Source organism: Dermacentor andersoni, chromosome 1, assembly GCF_023375885.2.
Source record: "Dermacentor andersoni chromosome 1, qqDerAnde1_hic_scaffold, whole genome shotgun sequence".
Classification (NCBI taxonomy): Eukaryota; Metazoa; Arthropoda; class Arachnida; order Ixodida; family Ixodidae; genus Dermacentor; species Dermacentor andersoni.
In genome coordinates, this window is record NC_092814.1 from 243,782,148 (window position 1) to 243,801,770 (window position 19,623).

A 19,623-nucleotide genomic window follows, 5' to 3' on the forward strand; every position below is an offset into this window, starting at 1 on the left:
AGAAAAAACAACGGAAAGCTTTAGGGTGTAGCTGTACCCGCCATAGTTGCTCAGTGGCTATGGTTTTGGGCTCCTGAGCATGAGGTCGCGGGATCGAATCCCGGCCACGGCAACCGCATATTGATGGGGGCGAAATGCGAAAACAGCCATGTACCTAAATTTAGGTGCACGTTAAAAACCCCAGGTAGTCAAAATTTCCGGAGTCCTCCACTACGGCATGCCTCATAATCAGAAAGTGGTTTTGGCACGTAAAACCCCATAATTTAATTTAAAAATTTTTAGGGTGTAGCTGTGATATCACTAAAAAATATGATTCCTAGTTCACTGAAATCAGTTGATGCAAACATTATCAAATCATCCTTAAGGCAAAAGCACTTCATGAAAAAAAGAAAGTTGAAAAAATTGCATTTAAAGTTTTACTGCCACTACCTCTTTTGTCTATTGAACATATGGAAAACCTTTAGGCTCTAGCATCTTGCCCAGGTGTTGCTGAGCGCAAGAACACCAAATTTACTGAAATCGACTCAGGAAAATTTTTATCAAACCTTTCATAAGGCAAACATACTTGACGAAAAAACAAATCCAGAAAGTCACTTTTCACTTTCATACGTCATCCCTTAACCCTTTCGCTGTCGGACCTTTCTGGCCGTGACGCACCCCCAGTGTCGGCTTGGTTTCAGGGAACGAGCATAACAGGGAATGAACCTAGCAATTTACTTTTGATTATGATTGGTATACAAATAACATAGTCAATGCAATATGCACATTTCAGTGTTCTGCAGCTGTTGTTGGTAAACATCATCATCATCATCAGCCTGACTATAACATCCGTTCAACATCCGAACCTGACGATGCGGAACTCATCTCTTCGTCGCATGAGTCGCTGTCCGAGTCCAAATCCGAGCTCGGCTCGTATTCTGAATCGGAAGAGCCACCGCTCCAATGAGCAGACGAAGGTCCTGCGCGCCTCAGCTATTCGAAAGTAACCGCGCGCAGGAAGGATGCGCTTTCAGTCGCCAGCACAACGGAGAGAAATGCGACGTTTTGTGATCAAGAAGACGGAAGGAGATGGAAAAAGGCTAAAACAAAGTTCGAAGGGCTTTACGTTTACTGCTGCAAGTCGAAAGCGAGGGTGCGGCGAGAGAGCGAAAGCAGCAATTGAGTCACTCTTTTCGGAGAGGCAACGGCGATGCGTGCGCCTGAACTTGACGCACCGTAGCAGACGCACCAACAGAAGAAAAATAAAAACCTTCAAACCGGCGGAGATGGCAGAACAACCCTAAAACCCATAACCACACGCGCGCGACGCATGATCCAGCGAACGCGGAGCCACCGCGCCACTCAGCAAAAAGAGAGGGGGGCGTGGCAGTCACACCGTACTCTTCAATACATGTACTAAAACAGGTCGGGGCGAAAATACGAACTTGTAGGAAGAGTCAACAGATGGCGTGGCCAGTTTAGGAGCGCCAGCTTTGCGCTCAGGTGCGAAATTTTGAACGCACGATAGAGAACGTACCGGTACGCCAGTGACACTGTGGGGGGGAAGCCCGATGACGTACCGGTACGTCCGTGACAGCAAAAGGGTTAAACGGAACTGCTGCTTAAACCGAAGACCAGCCTCAATATTGGTTGGTTTTGTATTCATGCAATGCTCTTGAAACACGAAACCTTCAGGACACATCTAATCTTGTGTGCTGCTTACAAATATGTGAATTAAATTTTTTCTAAAGTCATTAAAAAAAGTAGTTACAGTTTTTCTTGTGTTAAAAATTTGGCATGTGATTTGCAAAAGATGTGCTACGACAGGATAGCTAAAAGTAAGCAGGTGTGGTCCTGGACGTTCAAATACTGCAAGTTAGTACTTGGATGTTTGTATCTGTAATTCAGAGACCTGGATTGGGAAGAATTGGGGATAAGAGTTAATGGAGAATACCTTAGTAACTTGCGATTCGCTGATGATATTGCCTTGCTTAGTAACTCAGGGGACCAATTGCAATGCATGCTCACTGACCTGGAGAGGCAAAGCAGAAGACTGGGTCCAAAGATTAATCGGCAGAAAACTAAAGTAATGTTTAACAGTCTCGCAAGAGAACAGCAATTTACAATAGGCAGAGAGGCACTGGAAGTCGTAAGGGAATACATCTACTTAGGGCAGGTAGTGACTGCGGATCCGGATCATGAGACTGAAATAATCAGAAGAATAAGAATGGGCTGGGGTGCGTTTGGCAGGCATTCTCAGACCATGAACAGCAGGTTACCATTATCCCTCAAGAGAAAAGTTTATAACAGCTGTTTCTTACCAATACTCACGTACGGGGCAGAAACCTGGAGGCTTACGAAAAGGGTTTTACTTAAATTGAGGACGACGCAACGAGCTATGGAAAGAAGAATGATGGGTGTAACATTAAGGGATAAGAAAAGAGCAGATTGGGTGAGGGAACAAACGTGAGTTAATGACATCTTAGTTGAAATCAAGAAAAAGAAATGGGCATGGGCATGGGCAGGAAATGTAATGAGGAGGGAAGATAACCGATGGTCATTAAGGGTTACGGACTGAATTCCAAGGGAAGGGTTGCATATCAGGGGGCGGCAGAAAGTTAGGTGAGATAAAGAAGTTTGCAGGGACAACGTGGCCACAATTAGTACATGACCGGGGTAGTTGGAGAAGTATGGGAGAGGCCTTTGCCCTGCAGTGGGCATAACCAGGCTGATGATGATGATGATCTGTAATTTAGCCAAAGTTACGAAATCCTAAAGTTGCATGCAGCTTTACAAATGTGAATTCTCGTTGGTGATTTCTACAGGATTTCAAAATATTTCAGTGTCCTAAGACCACGGTGTAAGAAGAACAGGTGATCCGACGGCAGCGCGCAGCGTGTCTCACTAATGCTGGGGAGCCGCAAGTTGGTGCACGCGGCTAGGAGGCTGGTTAGGAGGCCGGGCACTGGAGGCTGACATGCCCCGAGCGCACGCGTTTCAGCCTGAATTTTTCAGAGTGCGTGTAAGTGTTAGCGCTCTCATATTGAGGTTACTGTATTAATTTCCCGAAAGCTTATAGAGTTAGTTGACATTGCTGCAACGCTTGCTGCATTTTTTAATCAAAAACGAATATTTTGCTAAACGCAGTGCTCACAGTCCTCATTTTTGTTGTACGATGTTCTCCTGCGTGTGTATAAGTGCTTTTGCATAATGCAGTGGTCTGTACTATCATTGTTGTGTATACTCAAACGAAAATGAAATATTGTGCATTTTACATACGGGCTCCGTGAATAGTGGAGTTCTTAAAGCACCAATGCAAAGGCTGCTTGCTTCTTATGAATCATGCTCCTTACTAAAATGTTCATGACAGAAGACGCTGATCGTGTTTTTTTTTTTTTTTAAATTCAAAATTCACGAGGCAACAGAAAACCAATATGGAATCAACCTGCAAGCCAAGAGAAAGGAAGTTCATTGAGGTAGGATAGAGATATCCCTGTGGCATTCTTCATCATTCTTCATCGTTCTTGTGTTGGCAGTGCTAATCTGGTTCTGGCCACCTTCTATTGGCAAATCTGTTGCTAACTCCTGTAACCTGTGATTTACTACATTTTGCTTTCTTTTTCTTCCTTTTAATTTGTATTTTCTGCCTATTGCTTCTTCTTTCGGAAGTGCTTCGCAAGCCTCAGTTGTCACGGAACACCGTTCTTTGAAAGTGAAATGTGAAGAAGCAGGAAAATTACTCAGCACAGCCTCTCTACCTAGAGAAGCTCTTCGGGTCGTGCTGGCTAAAACAACTCCACTGTGCACTGCCGTCCATGTTTTTGTCACATACACTGGGTCAAAGTGCTTTTCGCACATATAGTCGCCTTGTTGCGGGACGCAGTCTTCACACTGTATGGCATCCCGCCATGCTTGCAGTCAACTCTTCTCTTTAAGGACACTGAACCTCGGTACTTTGTCTTTACACGGGTCATATTCGTTTTTGCAGTTTTTAACGAAACACTTCTTGCCCATAGTCTGGTTCGATCCGTCTCTGCCAGGCAACGTCTCCTCTCAAACGGCAAATCTCTCTTCTTGCCTCTCTTGCAATTCTGCTTATTTGTCCTTTTCCATTATTTCCATTATTAAGCGTCTACCGAGGACAAGGATGACTGATTGCTCAACGGTAAAGCAAACATGGCAAAAAAAGAAGAGAATGTCTGCCCACACTGCTTTTCCGCGAGTGCTTCCGGGCTTTGTCAAACGCCATCTGCTAGAACATGGGACGCGACCTCAATGTTGGAGACATTATTGTCTATTACGGCGCCTGAGGAACTTGGAGGATTATAATGAATGAAAGACGCGCTAAATAAATTTGTTTTTATTTCTTTCAACACATTTTATGTGCAGTTATAGTTATTTACCCTTCCAAATTTCCCGCCTTTTCAGCCTCCTTACGTGTGCTGCCGTGCGGCAGTGCAGACGTGAAACACAACCATTAATGAGATGTGTTTCTCCCTTGTGGCCCCCACGTCATCGGATCACCTGTTCTTCTTACAACGTGCCTAAGACACTATATCATAGTTTTTGTGCACTCGCTGACTCGCCTGCATTCAGGGGAAAAAGAATGACGATAATTGAATGAGTAGAAGGGACACAGTGCTGATGCCAACATTTGAGACATTAAAAAAGGTATACATACTTGAGAAAAACAAACCAATAAACTAGAAAAAAAAAACTGGGAAAATATAAATTTCAAGCTTCAAATCCGGATAATAATAATTAATATATACAGTCAAACCCACTTATAACGGTACCGGTTTTAAAAATATATCGGTTACAACAGTGAGACACTGCTCCACTGTCAACTTTTGTACATTTTCCATGGTGAAATAACCTGCTTAATACAATGCCCCGATGTCGCATTATCGGTTATAACGATGAAGTTTGGCTGCTGGGTGTTCGAGCCGAACCATAGTAATATGCGAAATCCTTGAAAAGAAAAAAGAAAAGCAATTCGAGCCGCTGCACGATGGGCAGCTGCTCCAACAGGCGCCACATGCTTATTTTCTAGTCATCCTCGTGCGCCTCTCTCCCGTCGCCCTTCCCCCCCTCCGAACACAAATGAGCTGCGCCTACAGCTCTACGCCACCCCACCCTCTGAAACACAAGTTTCAACTGCACTGCTTGCAGGGTCCTCATAGAATAAAGAACCAACTTTAGAGAAGGGAAACTGTACCTTCCACAGTGGTTCGAAAACATGGAGGAAGGAAACTGACGAGAGGCCCTACCCTCTCCGTGCGCTAGGAGAAAAGTGAGGAGGAAATGACGTAGTAGGTTCTCCTTTCTTTGCTGATGTTTTTTTTTTCTTTGCTGTAGCGGCCACGCCTTTCGGGCCACATTGGCGGCTTTGTTATGGTTCCGTGCGCTCACACGTGTTGCTCCCTAGGTTTCGTACCGTGGCAAAGGTGCCGTGTGGGCGGGTTTGCATTGGTCTCCGTGTTTTGTTGCGCTGCGTTATCTGGACCGTGCTCTACCAGATGTTGCTGTGGCCAGGTGGGACAGGAGGAACTAAAGTTCGTAAAATGAGCGCGCATGCAACACTGTACGCAATGTACCGCGCCACAGCAACGGCAACAGACGAAGGAATATCCACGGGAAATTTTGCCTTCTTTGGCGGAATCATGCTAACGTGCCAACGATTGTTTAGTGTTGCTACGGAGCGCGCGCGTCCGAGCAGCCTGGTTGTGTGCCGCGCGGCGTGGTTTCGCGAGAGATGTAAACAAGAGAGGAGAGGTGGCCCGATAGGCGGAGCAACGCCATGAACAACGCCAACTTCCGGCTTCACTTCAGCTTCATAAAGAGTGACGTCAGGGCCTCTCCTGAGTTTCCTTCCTCCGTGTTCGAAAATAAGAAGTGGCAACGCATGGAACTTAGCAAGGGCCCGACAGATGGCGCTACTTAAACAGGAAGCGTAAATGCCTTTTTTTTGTTTAGTGCAATATTTCATATGGCTGCTTTTTACCGGTGGCGTACGCTGTGTACGCGCTGTGCTCGCCTTGTTGGCTTTGCGGCATGTCTCAGCTGCCGCGTTTTAATCGCCAGGAGACTAAAGAGCCTCTACTGACACCCATACAAGCAAGCCACAAGTGAGTGAACAGGACGAGCGACTTTGTTGGCACAAGGAAAGCAGTGCACCTTCTCGTACAAGAGCAGAAATAAAATTTGCATGTTGAGATGCGCTGAAACCATTAACGCGAGCTTATAAACTGCTCACTTTCGTCGTCGCACATGGCGATCTGGTAACAAGCGACAATCAGTAGCGCAAGCAAATTGGGCAGTGCACCACCTGTTTGCATCGACAGTTGCCGTAACTTGCCTTGCGAAGCAATCAGGTGATGCAAGGCATCTGCTGCTGCAACCAACACAGCGGCATGGACTACCTGGCATTTTAGCGTTACATCCTTTCGAACCTGCACATTTATTTTTGTTCTTTCAGGGGCCGCTAATGTGTATACTTAGTGCCCCACATTCTCAATATGGGCATCACCATTTTGCAGCCACTTTTGCAGGCCTTTCCACCTATGTGGCTATCAACTTCATACACTTCGGACCATGTAATCACGTGTGCTGGTCTCCGTTCACGCCACATCACGGCCGATGAAGGCCCACAAGCATAATTTGCTCGCGGCTGCAGCAAGCCAATACAGCATAGATCATGCATATTTATTTCTTAACCAGGTGTTGTTTACCTTGTAGTAGCAGCCAAAGTCCACACAATGACCTTGTTGTAACAGGCAGCAGCTTCCGTTTAGTGCTTGGAGTGTGTTGCTTTATACTGGTGCCGTCCTCATTACTGCATGCCTGGAACAGAAATTTTGACTGCATCAAAAGTGGGATAAGCACAATATTGCAATATAAAATGCGAAAAGGTGTGACATATACATTGTAATGGTTTGTGACTACAGAACACATGCAAATGTACACTGTTTGTTCTAGGGTTCTTAAGCAGCATGGTAAATAAATATTGTTACTCTCCGTAAAATTGATGCCTGCCTAACTACAATGCATGCCAACAGCTTAAGTATTATTAAGATCACAAATGAGAACATTTGTGCACTCGTTTATACTCTAGAAGAGATCACACTGCTGGTTTCACAAGCAAATAGATGAAAGACATGAAGCTATTAGAAATGATGCATTTTCTGCATGAATGTGATGCACCGCGTCACTACTGCAAAAATAAATGTCCTGAGGTAAACCAACCTGAAAAGCAAGAACATTTGGAACCCACAGGTACGAAACATGGGTGAGTTATCATGCGTGCAACTGTTTAATACATTGAATTCAGTACTTTAGCTTCAATTTATCAAAGGGTTATTCAGTTCTGTGAACGAAAGAAGTCTCCGGCGGACTCGAAAAAATAAAATATATATGGATAAGGCTACTTAGTCACCCATGGCTACGGCTACAATGAGATGAAAAATGTGACGCGCGTTCCGATATCGCTTTCTCTTTCTTGAATGTGTGTATAATGATGGCCTCGTAACTGAAAGCTTATTTCGGAAACAGCTACGGAGGGTCCTGACTGCCCATACGTAATGCAGCATCTAGTTCGTTAACTTGCCTCCGTCTGTAAGTTAACTAGATGAATATATTACGCAGCGATGTTAAACGACTCACCGGTATTGCTGTCCCCAGTCACAGCAGGACCCGGCTCCCATTGCGATGCAGACGTGTTCCATATGGCTCACGACTGAAACCTAGCTTTCGGGCTTACACCCCAAGTTAAATAACGTGAGATATCGAAGCGCAATAAACTGGTTTTAGCACAAAATAACCAACTGATGTACGAACCAAAGAATCCGTACCGGCCGTGCAGCAAACATACCGGTAAAAATTTTAAATCTAGGCCAGAGGTCACGTGGGAGGTCGATGATGCTGAACGCTATTTTGCGTTTAAAATGGTAAAAAACGACAAATTTGGTATTAAAGAGTACAATGTAAAATTAGGAATGACAATTTTGTACTCTTTGTCATGTAATAACGCTTCGTTTATTCTCGAAGAAAGATATTAGGTTGAAATTGCACTTACTACTGCGCCTCTAGCGGGAGATAATGCGCTCACGGGGGAACCTTTTTAATTGGTGTACTATGCCTGTTTCTTTAGCAGCGCCGCGCGGTCGATTTTTTTCATCCTCTGTGGCCATTTGTTGAACTTGAGAGTGTTCGGGGCCTGGGTTCCTCGCATGTTGCTCGCTGGCTCCTCATTCAGCGATCTGCAAACAGTTTAGTCACTCTCGTTGGTCTTCATTGTTCGCGTCACAATCATTCCTGGCCACACGGCTTCTCACCGCCGAAACGGAAGATGGCCTATCATTAGCAATGTAAGCAATGTACGACGTTGCCGGTGAAAAAAATGCGCACGGCTGTAGATTTGGAAACTAAGTGCTGCTAACCGATGAGGCGATCGTCACAACCGTGCTTGCATCAGACAGCGACGGCAGCGATGACGTGATCGATGCAAACGCGCTTGCATCAGAAAGCGATGCAACAACGGCAACGATGACGCAATGATGCTATCTTCGCGAATGTGCTTGCATCAGATAGCGACTGCGACAACAGCAGCAATGATGCAATTGTCATGAATGTGCTTGGATCAGATATTGACGGGGCGACGGCAGCGATGACGTGATGATGCGTTTGTCGCGAATGTGTTTGCATCATATAGCAACAGCGACGACGGTAGCAGTGATGCGACGGTGACGGCAGGGATGATGCAGTAAGGCAGGCTGCCTCAACGTTGTCTTCACAGGAGGCGCGGCAGATGATTCACTCGCTCCTGGGTTTTGTTTTCACGAGGAACCTTCCGCTGCACAACATGGAGCACCTGGATGCCTTGGAGAAGAATGTTGGCAAGCTTCACGTAAAGCATGCAAGGCTGTGGGACGTACAGTTCAAGCCAGTGAGAAGTATGTATCGAGATGCTTGTGGTTATCTCACCTCACCATTTCTTCTGGATGTCTCAAGCCGACAGGCTGCCACGGCAGCGTTCTCGCAATTTTTAAAAGGCCCCTTTTGGGGCCACCAAAGGGATGCCTCGGCGGTACAGTACTTGGATATCTCTTGCCACCCGTGACACCTCTTTGCAGTTGTTATAGCAGTGCCATTCTTTAACGCCGAACGCTGCGGCTTGTTCAACGCGATCGGAGGAGCGCCCAGGAAGCAGTTAACTAGTGAACACAATCAGCAGCCGGATGGAGGAAGGTGGTGGTGAAGGGCACTGGCCTGCCCGCCGTTATAGTTTTCTCACAACAGCTCTGCCATGCCCCCATTTTGATTTTTTTCATGCAACCCGGTTATAAAAACTATCGGTTATAACAATAGAAAACTCCACCACCAAATCTCACAGCAGCCCGCGATGCGAAAAAGAAAATGGCCATCGCATGGAAAAACAACAAGCGAAAAAAAAAGACAGCAAGGAATTGCTACTTTATTCACGCCAAATGGCTCATCACTGATCGATCAACAGCACACCAGCTGGCGGCTCACTTCGCAGAAAGAAAGCCTTTGATAGATTTTTGCTGCATCTTCTTCAGGTTAATGGTGGCTTTTTCAGCTGCAGCCACTATTTTGAATCCTTCGTCGCCATCATCGTGAGCGTCGAAGAAGCAATGCAGCAAGTCGGCCGCATCCAGCGCTTTTGCGGGAGTCGGTAAGTCGGGTTTGCCAATATTAGGCTCCGGGCTGTCATCGACACATTCGTCATTGTCGTCATTAAGCACCCCCGTCACTGCGCGCAAAATTGACGCTTCCGTTAGCTCTTCCGCCGTCACTGCGTCAGCATCGGCACTGGCGTACGTGCAGAAGGCGTCAAGGAGAGCGTCCCACGATGCTAGGGGCTTGGTCGCCCGCGGCACTCTCATTGGTGGCAGCACAGAGATCTTCGCTGTAACCGCCGCTGCTGACACCAAATGAGGCATACCAAAAGCAATTGGCGATCGTGCTTGCCAGTACAGCCATCCAAGCAGCCTGTAGCATCTCGATCGCCATGTACAAGTTGATTGTGGACTCGCACTTCATGCTCAAATTGAACAGAATCCGGTCGATCACATGCTTGTGGTAGCCCGACTTAAAGTTCATGATAACTCCTTGGTCGAGGGGTTGCACAACTGCAGTGCAGCTCGGCAGCAAGAAGCATAGCTCGATGTTTTTGAGCACAGCGGCAGTGTGGTGGGCCACACAGTTGTCCAGCACGAGGCATATTTTCCAGTTAAGCTTGCCCAGCCTCTCGTCCCACTCCCACTGCCATTGTGCTAAAATTTCTCTTGTCATCCAAGCCTTACGGTTGGACAGATAACTCACTTGGAGCTTTCGTTTGCCTTTGAAGAATCGTGGTGACGCACGTTTTCCTGCCATGAAGGCCGGCACCTTTCTTTGGTCTGCCTAATGCCATCCTCGTTGCGGCGCACGCAAAAAGCTGCTGTCGTTGTCCCCTCCAATGATGGACATTTTTCTCGTCGACGCCGAAGTCCCGCCCGGCCTGAAGGTTCGACGATGCCTCTGCAGCTATCACAACTTTTCGCTTGAAAGCGGCACTGTAGTGGCATCTCCTGCTTGGTGCCATCGCAATAACACTGCGCCTCACATCGATACGGCCGATACGACACAGGTCAAAACGGTGACCTCGCTTGTGTACACTTGGCTACTGGCATGGCTAGTAGTGGCTGCGATACTGACTTTTCTAGATGGCGCTAGCTATGCACCATATTTAGCAGTTTCAATGAAAAACTGACGCGTTTTTTAAAATCCCCGAATCTAAGCCGACCCTACAGTTTGGAATAGGATTATTTGAAAAAGACTATCAGCCTAGATTCGAATAAATATGGTACGTAAACTTCCTAATGCGAAATTTGAGTTCAGCTCTTAGCTGTTTCGGTTTTCTATATAGTGAGGCAAATAATTCGGGCAAGACGTATGTACAGTTACAAATTTTTATTCATTACTTCTTCAAGAAACACTCCGCTCGCTGTTCTTGATTGTCATGAAGGTAGCTTTGTGGTCGGAGAAAAAGATGGATATATGCTAGACATGCTGCACCAATGCCTCATTTGGCGTAGCTGTCACGGATGTTCTGAGAGATGGAGTTGGCAGACGCAGGTGAGCACAGCAAACAGATTTTACTCAAAACAAACCCAAAATAAAACACACTCAAAACTCGGTTAACTCCAAATAACATTCCTAAGAAATGAAACACCATAAAGAGACATCGGCACGTTTGTCACCTACTTTACGGTGACTAAATATGTCCTAATTGCCGGCCGTGTCGGTCCCTAGCGCCTTCTAGGTGAAGGTCCGGCAACCCTAGCTTATGGCTGCGACACTGACAAAAAAGAATGCTCTTACAAAGTTTTGTCGTCGCACGTATCTCCAAGTCTGAGGTGTGTCAGCTCTTGGTCATAGCCGGTGCTCCTGCCGACTCCGCAAGCTTTGCTGCCTTGGTATCGGCCGGCCCGCTTGTCCGTCTCAGATGTCGGTGTCCCGAACTCTGTTGGTGACGTTCCACTCTGGCCTCCCTGGCTAGGCCTAACGCCGGGTGTCGCCGCTACTTTTTCGAGTGCCGACGAGATGCCCCAGGGACTATCGGACGTGCTGGTCTGCCTCTGAAGCGGGATCCTTCCTGGAGTGCTCGGCACCGCCGTGAGAGGCTGCAGCAGGTCCAAGGAGCCTCGCTCGAACGTCGCCGAGGTTGATGGCCACACCCTGGATCGTCAGCGTCACGGGCTTGACCAAACCTCCATGGCTCCTGTCGCCAATACAATGCTGACGCTCCAACCTTCTTGGCCCAGAGCCACGTCGATAATGCCAGCTCAGCGCCACTTCTCTTCCGATCACAGCTCGGGTCATGCGCCTCGAGGGCTTGTGCCGTTCGGACGGATCCGCAGACATTGTCCTCTTCCTTTCTTTTTTCACTGCATGCCTCTTATATATGACAGTAGCGCACCTCTGGATTCTGGCGGTGACGGGGCTGGGCCTCTGCTCGGGCAGCTCGTTTAGCAGCAGCGGCAGACGGACTTTCACCAGTTGCCTCGTTCATGGCTCAGAAAGAACTGGCTGAGAATAAACTACTTATATAGGCAGATGGATTAGATTATAATATAAACCATCTGCGAGCCTCAGACAATCCGTCTGGCGCAGAACATTTCGTACCAGCCACCTCAAACAGAGCGTAGCTTGGTGCAGCTGTCTCGCTTATTGGGAGGTTGCAGGAGGCAGCGCGTAGGCGCATAGAAATGTTGTGCAGCGAAGAGATGGCAGCGACTGACTGATGCTGCTAGCGAGTCAACTGAAGGTGACTTTGTGTTTCGGCTTGGGAAGCATGCACCGTGATCCGCTAATACGGAGCGGGCACTTTGGAAACCGGAGAACACCGCACGGTCGCCGCCACGGAGGAGAGGAGGGGGGAAGGGGCACACGCAGTGGGGAACGGCGGTGGCTGTGCGTTTCGGCTGGTGCAGCAGCACATCATTGAGATCAGCTGCCACCAAGCCGGCGCTCTGATTGCCGCCGCACATAGGTGGCATTCGAGGAGGAGTGAAGATTGCAAGGCTTGCTCTGTGCAAGAGAGATAGCGCGAGGAGTGCGCGCAGCTAGAGCAGTGCGCTGGCCCCGGCTACGGAGCTGGTTATGGCGAGGTATGACAGCGCTGCAAAACGCAAGAACGGGTGCCAAAAAAGGTTCGTTATACCCATTGAGAGGAAATTTTGGCTTCGTTAAAACGAGGTTTTCAATGAATGAGCATCTATCGGAATTTCATGGAGAATCACTATTGCTTCGTTATATCCATTAGTTCATTATATCCTGTCTCGTTATGACGTGGTTTTACTGTAGCTCCGTGAACACCGGTCTTTCTGCATGATTTTGGGGTCGTTTCTCAAAGTCCGCTCCGACAAAATAATCGTATGCGGTTCAGGGCAAATCATTTTGATACGGTGTAGATTAGGCATTACAGATGCCGAAGCAAGTAATTCCAAAAAATCTTTTTTTTTTTTTTTTCGCGATTTTCGGTTTTTAAGACCTGCATCCCCCCTTAGACCTTGAAGTTTCATTAGTCCCTGAAGGGGCACTGGGGCACACTTTTGATGAGATATGTTTGGTGTAGATTCGATATGGCAGCCACACATTCCAATTTTAATCTGATACTGCTAGGTTAGTAGTTTAACTAGTTTCTGGAGTTCCGTTTTGGATGACATTTTAAAAACCCAAGCGATTTATCAGTAGAATAAATGACGTTAGGAATGTGTGGACGCCAGGATCAGTCGTTAGAGATCGTGAAACCTAGGTATTTATAAAGGTGAGCAACACGCATGGGAATGGAGTTGTGTATTTGTAAGAATGCATTGCACCGATGAGAAAATAACATTAGGTTGAATTTTTTTGGATTAAGCTTCATTAGCGAACAGATGCACCATTGCTGTGAACAGTTAATATCCTCCTGAAGTGAGTCTTAATTAGAACAGCTAGTATTTGTAACTGTTCTATATATTATGCAGTCATATATATATTATGCAGTCATATATATATTATGCAGTCATATTATGCGTGCGGTCGTTTTCACATGAGAGGGGCGGCTATATACTGTTCTCGATCACGCGTGTTTCGTGCCTTTTCTTGTTCACAGGGGAGCTAGCAGCCGGAGAACATATACAATCGCAGTCTGCAGCAGGGAACAGCGGTGCGTTTCAGTTGTCGGCTATTAAAAGTGTGCGCTACGCTTCCGACGGCACTATGCGCTGTGAAACCGATAGGCGAACATGCTTATCGCAATAGGATTGGCGGTGATAGCTTTGAATGCCGCGTGCAATGATTTCGGAGAAGATTTGAGTTGCCGAAATGAAACTAAGTGCGTACCAGCGTTTTCATGTGAGATGGGCAGGCGAGTATTGCGGTGAAGCTGTTGTGGCAGGCAGCTATATACTGGTCTCAATCGTGCATACCTCGCGTATTTTCTTGTATACATGGGATCTAGCGGCCGGAAAACCTATCATACAACCGCATTTTGGCGACGTACTGAGTGTCGGTGCCGAAGGATAGTGTTTTCTGGGAATGTATGAACGAGTAAACAATAACCGTAACTAAATTGGGTCATTTGTAGTGATCTCAATTGTGAATGTTGGCGCCGGGAAAACGTACGCAACGGGAATGTATCAACGAGGTTCTACTATATTGCCACTTATATGTAGTGGTAAGCCATTCACAGATCAGATCAGATCTTTGTATTTCACTGGTTAGAGGTGTAGTGTTTAACTGAAACAAAGTGACATTTGATTGTATTGGATTATGTATTCCCTCCACTAAGACTTTTCAGTGGTAAAGAGTTCTCTTGCTTGAGACACAGTCTTCAGCTGTCAACCTTTGCTTGATGCTTTATCTTGGGTTCTGCAGTACTACGTAGCAGGAAGTTGATGTGTTTTATGGAGTAACCTGGCTGAAGAAATGTGAAATTGCATTGCGTGGTATTTTTTGTCAGTAACACAGACCAAACATTTTTCCACAGGCCCTTCTATGTGCTAAGGCTGAATCTGGTGGAAAGCAGTTCTCTGTTAGTTGCATAGATGGATGTGTGGAGGACCTTGAGCACTGTCTCCAGGCAGAGGTGTCTGCATGTAATCTGGTATGTATACAGCTCTTTAGAAGTCATAAGCATTGTTCTGTTAGTTTTCTAGATAAGTTCCATATATGTTTATTGTCTATGTTTGGTTACTTCAGATATCCTCTGCCAATTGTGGGCATCTTGGCGTTCTGGTTCAGCAGCTGGTGGCAGAACTTCAAGAAACACTAAATCAGGCATCTGATGCTGTTCTTGCACAAGATCGCTATAGCAGCCTGCTTCAAGAACTTGGCTTGGATAGTTCACAGCATGACTCTAGAGATTGCGAATACAAAGCCATGGAAGCCTGCCAGCTGCAGCGCAAGCTGCGTAAACTGAAATCTGCTTTGCGACATCGTTTGGCTGACCTGGAGGATATTGAGGTAAAGTGTGCTTAACTTGTCACTCTTCAGCACAAATTTTGCTACTTTAATATTTTGTAATATTCTTAGCAAAGAATTGTCTGTACATAATCTTACTCGAAATATTGACCAAATTGGCTGCACCAATGTGAAGTGTGCATTGGATGCTGGTAACCTTAGTGCCATGTGTCGGTGGTTTGTTATGTTTATGATGCTAAGTGTATAGTAGAGCAGTGTGGGGCCTCGCATTGTGAACAAGTGCCTCTGTGCAGATGACAACAAATCAAGTAGGCACTGCCGTATTGTTTGAAGAAAACAGTTTAGCGCATCAATGTAGTTTTGGTTTATTGTTTGTCCTTATGTCAGATCTTTATGGTGTGATATGCCTTTAGCATTTAAAAAAGAAGAAAGTGACAAGCACGGTCTTTTTTTATGGTAGTCCCTTCACTTTTTTGTTGGTGAAACCACTGTGGCACTTGCGCCATATTGCGCGAAGAGGAGTCTTCTGCGCTATCCTGCTCCAAAACCCCATTTTAGCGGAAAGTTGTGCCAAGTTAGTGCCAAAGATCCATAAGAACGAAAGGTTTATTGTGTTCATGCTGTCTTGCTACTGAAACCTAAGGCAAGCTATCTTCTTCATCATCATCCTAATCCTGGAAATTGACAAGAGTGGCCATAGTCATCGATATAGCTGATGCCATTGGTCCTCCAACGCTGTTTTCACGCTTTTGTTGTTTCTTTTTAGCAAAAATTTCAATGTGCGGCCGCTGTGCAGTTTTGTTGCTTGTGCCATTTGTCCTGCAGTTCTGTATCCTACATACTAATGTGGCACAGAGAGCTTACCCAAAGAGACTTTTGAATCAAAAAGAGGCCTTGGATAACATCCAGGCACACATTGTTTAGCATAGATGTTGATGGTGCCTCTTTAGAAATACTTCGCAATACCGTAGTTACTCTAAGCTAAGCTAGCCCCAATTCTAAGCCAACCCCCAAAAGTCCGAAGCTAGGAATAAAAGAAAAAAACTTACCTTGAATGCAAACATCACTTACAGTGCGTCATGGACAGGGACAAAAACATTTACAAAGACAAGCACTTGTCTGTCGTTTTTTTGGTCCCTGTCCATCTACGCGCTGTAAGTCATGTTTGCAATGGAATACCAACTAGCCCATACCCAAACCCTGCTTCAGTATATTACATCGAATGTAGGTCGAACAAAAAAGCAAGGACAGCGTTCACAAAAGGAAAACAGCATTTATTGAATATGAACACGCCGAGCTCATTCTAGGTCACTATCTTCCTTATTGTTGTCATCTCGTTATTGCGGTTTGCGAACGCAAAAAGCATCCCTCGTTGCCCCTTTTCCAATGACGTACATTTTTCTCATTGATGCTGAAGTACCGCCCGGCTTGAACATTTGACGATGTCCTGCGGCTAGCACAACTTTTCCTTTGAAAGCGGCAGCATTGTGGCATCACATGTTTTGTGCTATTACGATAACGCCACGCCACACGCCGATATGACACAGGTTAAAATAACGACGTTGCTCATGTACATCAGTTGGTTACCGGCGCCGCTAGTAGCGGCTGCGATGCTGACTTTTCCAGATGGTGCTTGCTGTGCACCATATTTATCAATTTCATCTAAAAACTGGCACTTTTTTTAAAAATCCTGAAATCTAAGCTGACCCTAGAGTTTGATATATGAGTATTTGAAAAAAACTATCGGCCTAGATTTAAATAAATACGGTATGTGTACTCAACTATAAATGCATAATTCTGTTGTAAGCTAAACTGCTTTGACATAATCGAGCACACAGTTATACAGGAGAGATTTGGCATGTTAGGAGTAAAGAAACCTGTCAATTCTTTCACTGGGACTGACGTTTCTTCAGGCATGCTATAGGGTGTAGCATTTCTTACACAATCTAGTGCTATGATCTTGTTTTGATCTATTGAAATGTGCTGAACATGCAAATGTTTGTTGCAAGTCGAAGAATATAGAAGTGACTTGGCAAAGCTATGGGGGGTGATCATTTTCAAGTTATACAAAAGTTTAAAAATCGGCTGTGGCAGGTAGCTTAATTTTAGGCCTTGAGTTAGATTATTCAATGAGGTGGGCATTATTTGCACGAGAAATCAAAACACATAATCAATTGATTGACGAAAATGAAAGTGATAGCAGTGTTTACGATAAAGGAAGTGTATGTCTTTCCACATTGCAAAAGGTAATATCGACAACAGCAAGAATAAACTCTAGGAAGAAGAATGCCAAATTCCTAAAGACTATGCAAAGCAAACATTAATGTGGATCAAGGCTGACATCATCAAGTTTCATTTGATACTAGCTGGAGCTTTGAGGTATACACACCATTACCTATTGAATGTATAAAGTTTTTGCACTGGTTCTGATTTTTTTCTTTTTTGCAAGCTTTCTGCAATTCGAATGACTTTTTGCATGGTCACAAAATATACCCATATCTGTAAGCCGTATAATATATGATACACAACAATTTCGACTCATAAAGTCACAAACAAGCGTTTTTTTTAGAGAAGTGCAATTTGTTTAGGAATATGTGGCCTACTGTAACTACCCAATTCTAACACGCCCCCAAATCTAATGTGAACCCAATTTTCTTGTGGTTAAAGTAAGAAAGTAAAGGTGCACCTGAATGTGATGTGCTCCTGAATGTAACATACTCACCATTTATAAAATAAAAATATAGCATGTCATGTTCGCGATTAGAAAAAAAAACAAGACGTGCAGAATTTACATTCAGAGAAGAAGAAAAAAAAAAACATCTTTTTAATGAGCTTTCATAACAGAAACGGCGTGTTGTCGATCCCATTTGCGCATCATTGGCCAAGAATGCCAAGCATTGAGAAGTGATAATCTGGAGCTATCACATTTTGAGATACTGCTACTATCAATTTTGGACTCAACGAAGCATGCATCCAACAGTGTTGTTAGCAATGTGTGCAGATAACAGGCTTGGATCCACAGCACCAGAAACACTAGCGACCGATTATGCCGGCACATCCAGTACCAACTCACGCGAAATGTTCTGAAAATGTTAGTATTTGTAATAAAAAAGCGATAAGTTACTCGCTGAAAATGGTGCTAAAGATCGTAGTTGAGCACAAAATGAACTGACACCAGCCTTACAAAATCATGCTCTGTTGCCATTTTATAATAGTAATGACGCTGTGTTTGACAGCTCCAACAGTAGGCTGTTGCCAACACCACGAATGCAGGTTTGCTTTCGTATCCAATTGTATCATGCAGGTAATCTTTGGACCCATTTTCTCGGAAAAATGTTGCGCATGTGTGACGTTTCCTCAAGAAAATAAAAATTTGTGCAGTAAGCGGTTAACCTAATATTTTTTTGTTTCTCTTTAAGATTTGTACTACAATAAAAGAAAAGAAACATGGTGGCTCTAAGCTAAGGCCATTTTTGGCCACAAGTATAAGTTCATTGACTGATTGCATTTGCTGCTTTACAGCTGTGTTGTAAGTTTACTCACTACATGAACAGCAGTGTGTTGGATATGGGCATGGTTTTCTCACCAATCCGACATTTCCTTTCATGTTATTCCTTTCAGTATCATTACCTCTCAGTTTAAATAGAACTTATTTTACGGTAAAGTGTGTTGCTCACATCCAGTGTATTTGGATGTTGACAATTTTTCTGGACTGCAATTTCAGCCCTTTGACGAGTTTGAAAGGGCCAAGGTCACGGCAGATATCCATGCTGTGCGTATCAAGCTTCAAGGTGTCTTCATTGAAGAGGAACGGCTTTTGGTAATTTTTGCATTATTTTGAATTATGCATTGCATTATTTTGAAGTAGGGGTGGGTGGGTATTAAACATATTGAATAGTTATTGCTATTCATATTTGATTCTGAAATTCACTATTTGAAGTCACTGAGCATGTGCTGGTGGCTGAGTTGGTTATGCATGATTGCAACGAAGGCGCCAAATAAAACAACGGACGAAGGAAGGAGACTTGAGACAACCACGTAGGCGCACTAACAACCGAGCGTCTTATTTCTTGACACAGGAATAAATACCTGCTGTCAAGGATCAAAACAACAAGAAGAAACAGGGCCGTTATCTGCATTGCACAAGGAAACCACAATACAGAACAACTTCTAAGTGCTGCTCCTAAGATATGCCAGTTCCTTTGTCGAAAATGAAACTGAGGCTTTACTGATGCAATCATCACCACGCTTTTTGATCTCAAGCGCTTCCAATATCTTCCTTGTCAGTTGATCATCAGCTCTGTTCAAAACACTGGTTCTATCAAAATCTTGGATGCACTTGTGAGCGTTACACTGTGCACTTATGTGACTGGAGAGGGGGTTTTGCTTCTTATATCGATGCTCATGCAATCTGTCATTCAGACATCTGCCCGTTTGGCCTACATATGATGAACCACACGACAAAGGAACCGAATAAACTACTTTCTTTACACGTCTGACGTGCTTCTGCCCATGTTTTTTTGCACACACCTGTTTATTTTCCCGATGACCTGCGTTCACCTTGGCACATGTCAAACCAAGACGTTTCAGAGCGGAAAATAAAACCCGAACACCAGCTCGTTTGCCTACTTTTTCCGATTGTGAGATATGCCGTCAACATATGGAATGATAGCA

At 45.0% G+C, this 19,623-nt stretch overlaps 1 protein-coding gene across 3 annotated transcripts in view; it reads left to right on the plus strand.

Annotated features, from left to right (window-relative positions):
* LOC126548000 (serine/threonine-protein kinase 31-like) overlaps positions 1 to 19,623 on the plus strand; it is a 322,789-nt gene that overhangs the window by 225,167 nt on the left and 77,999 nt on the right. For all 3 annotated transcript variants that reach the window (XM_050196069.3, XM_050196070.3, XM_050196071.3), the window contains 3 exons: positions 14,516 to 14,632; positions 14,728 to 14,991; positions 18,674 to 18,769. In XM_050196069.3, the coding sequence (XP_050052026.1) occupies positions 14,516 to 14,632; positions 14,728 to 14,991; positions 18,674 to 18,769 (477 nt within the window). The remainder of the gene's footprint in view (positions 1 to 14,515; positions 14,633 to 14,727; positions 14,992 to 18,673; positions 18,770 to 19,623) is intronic.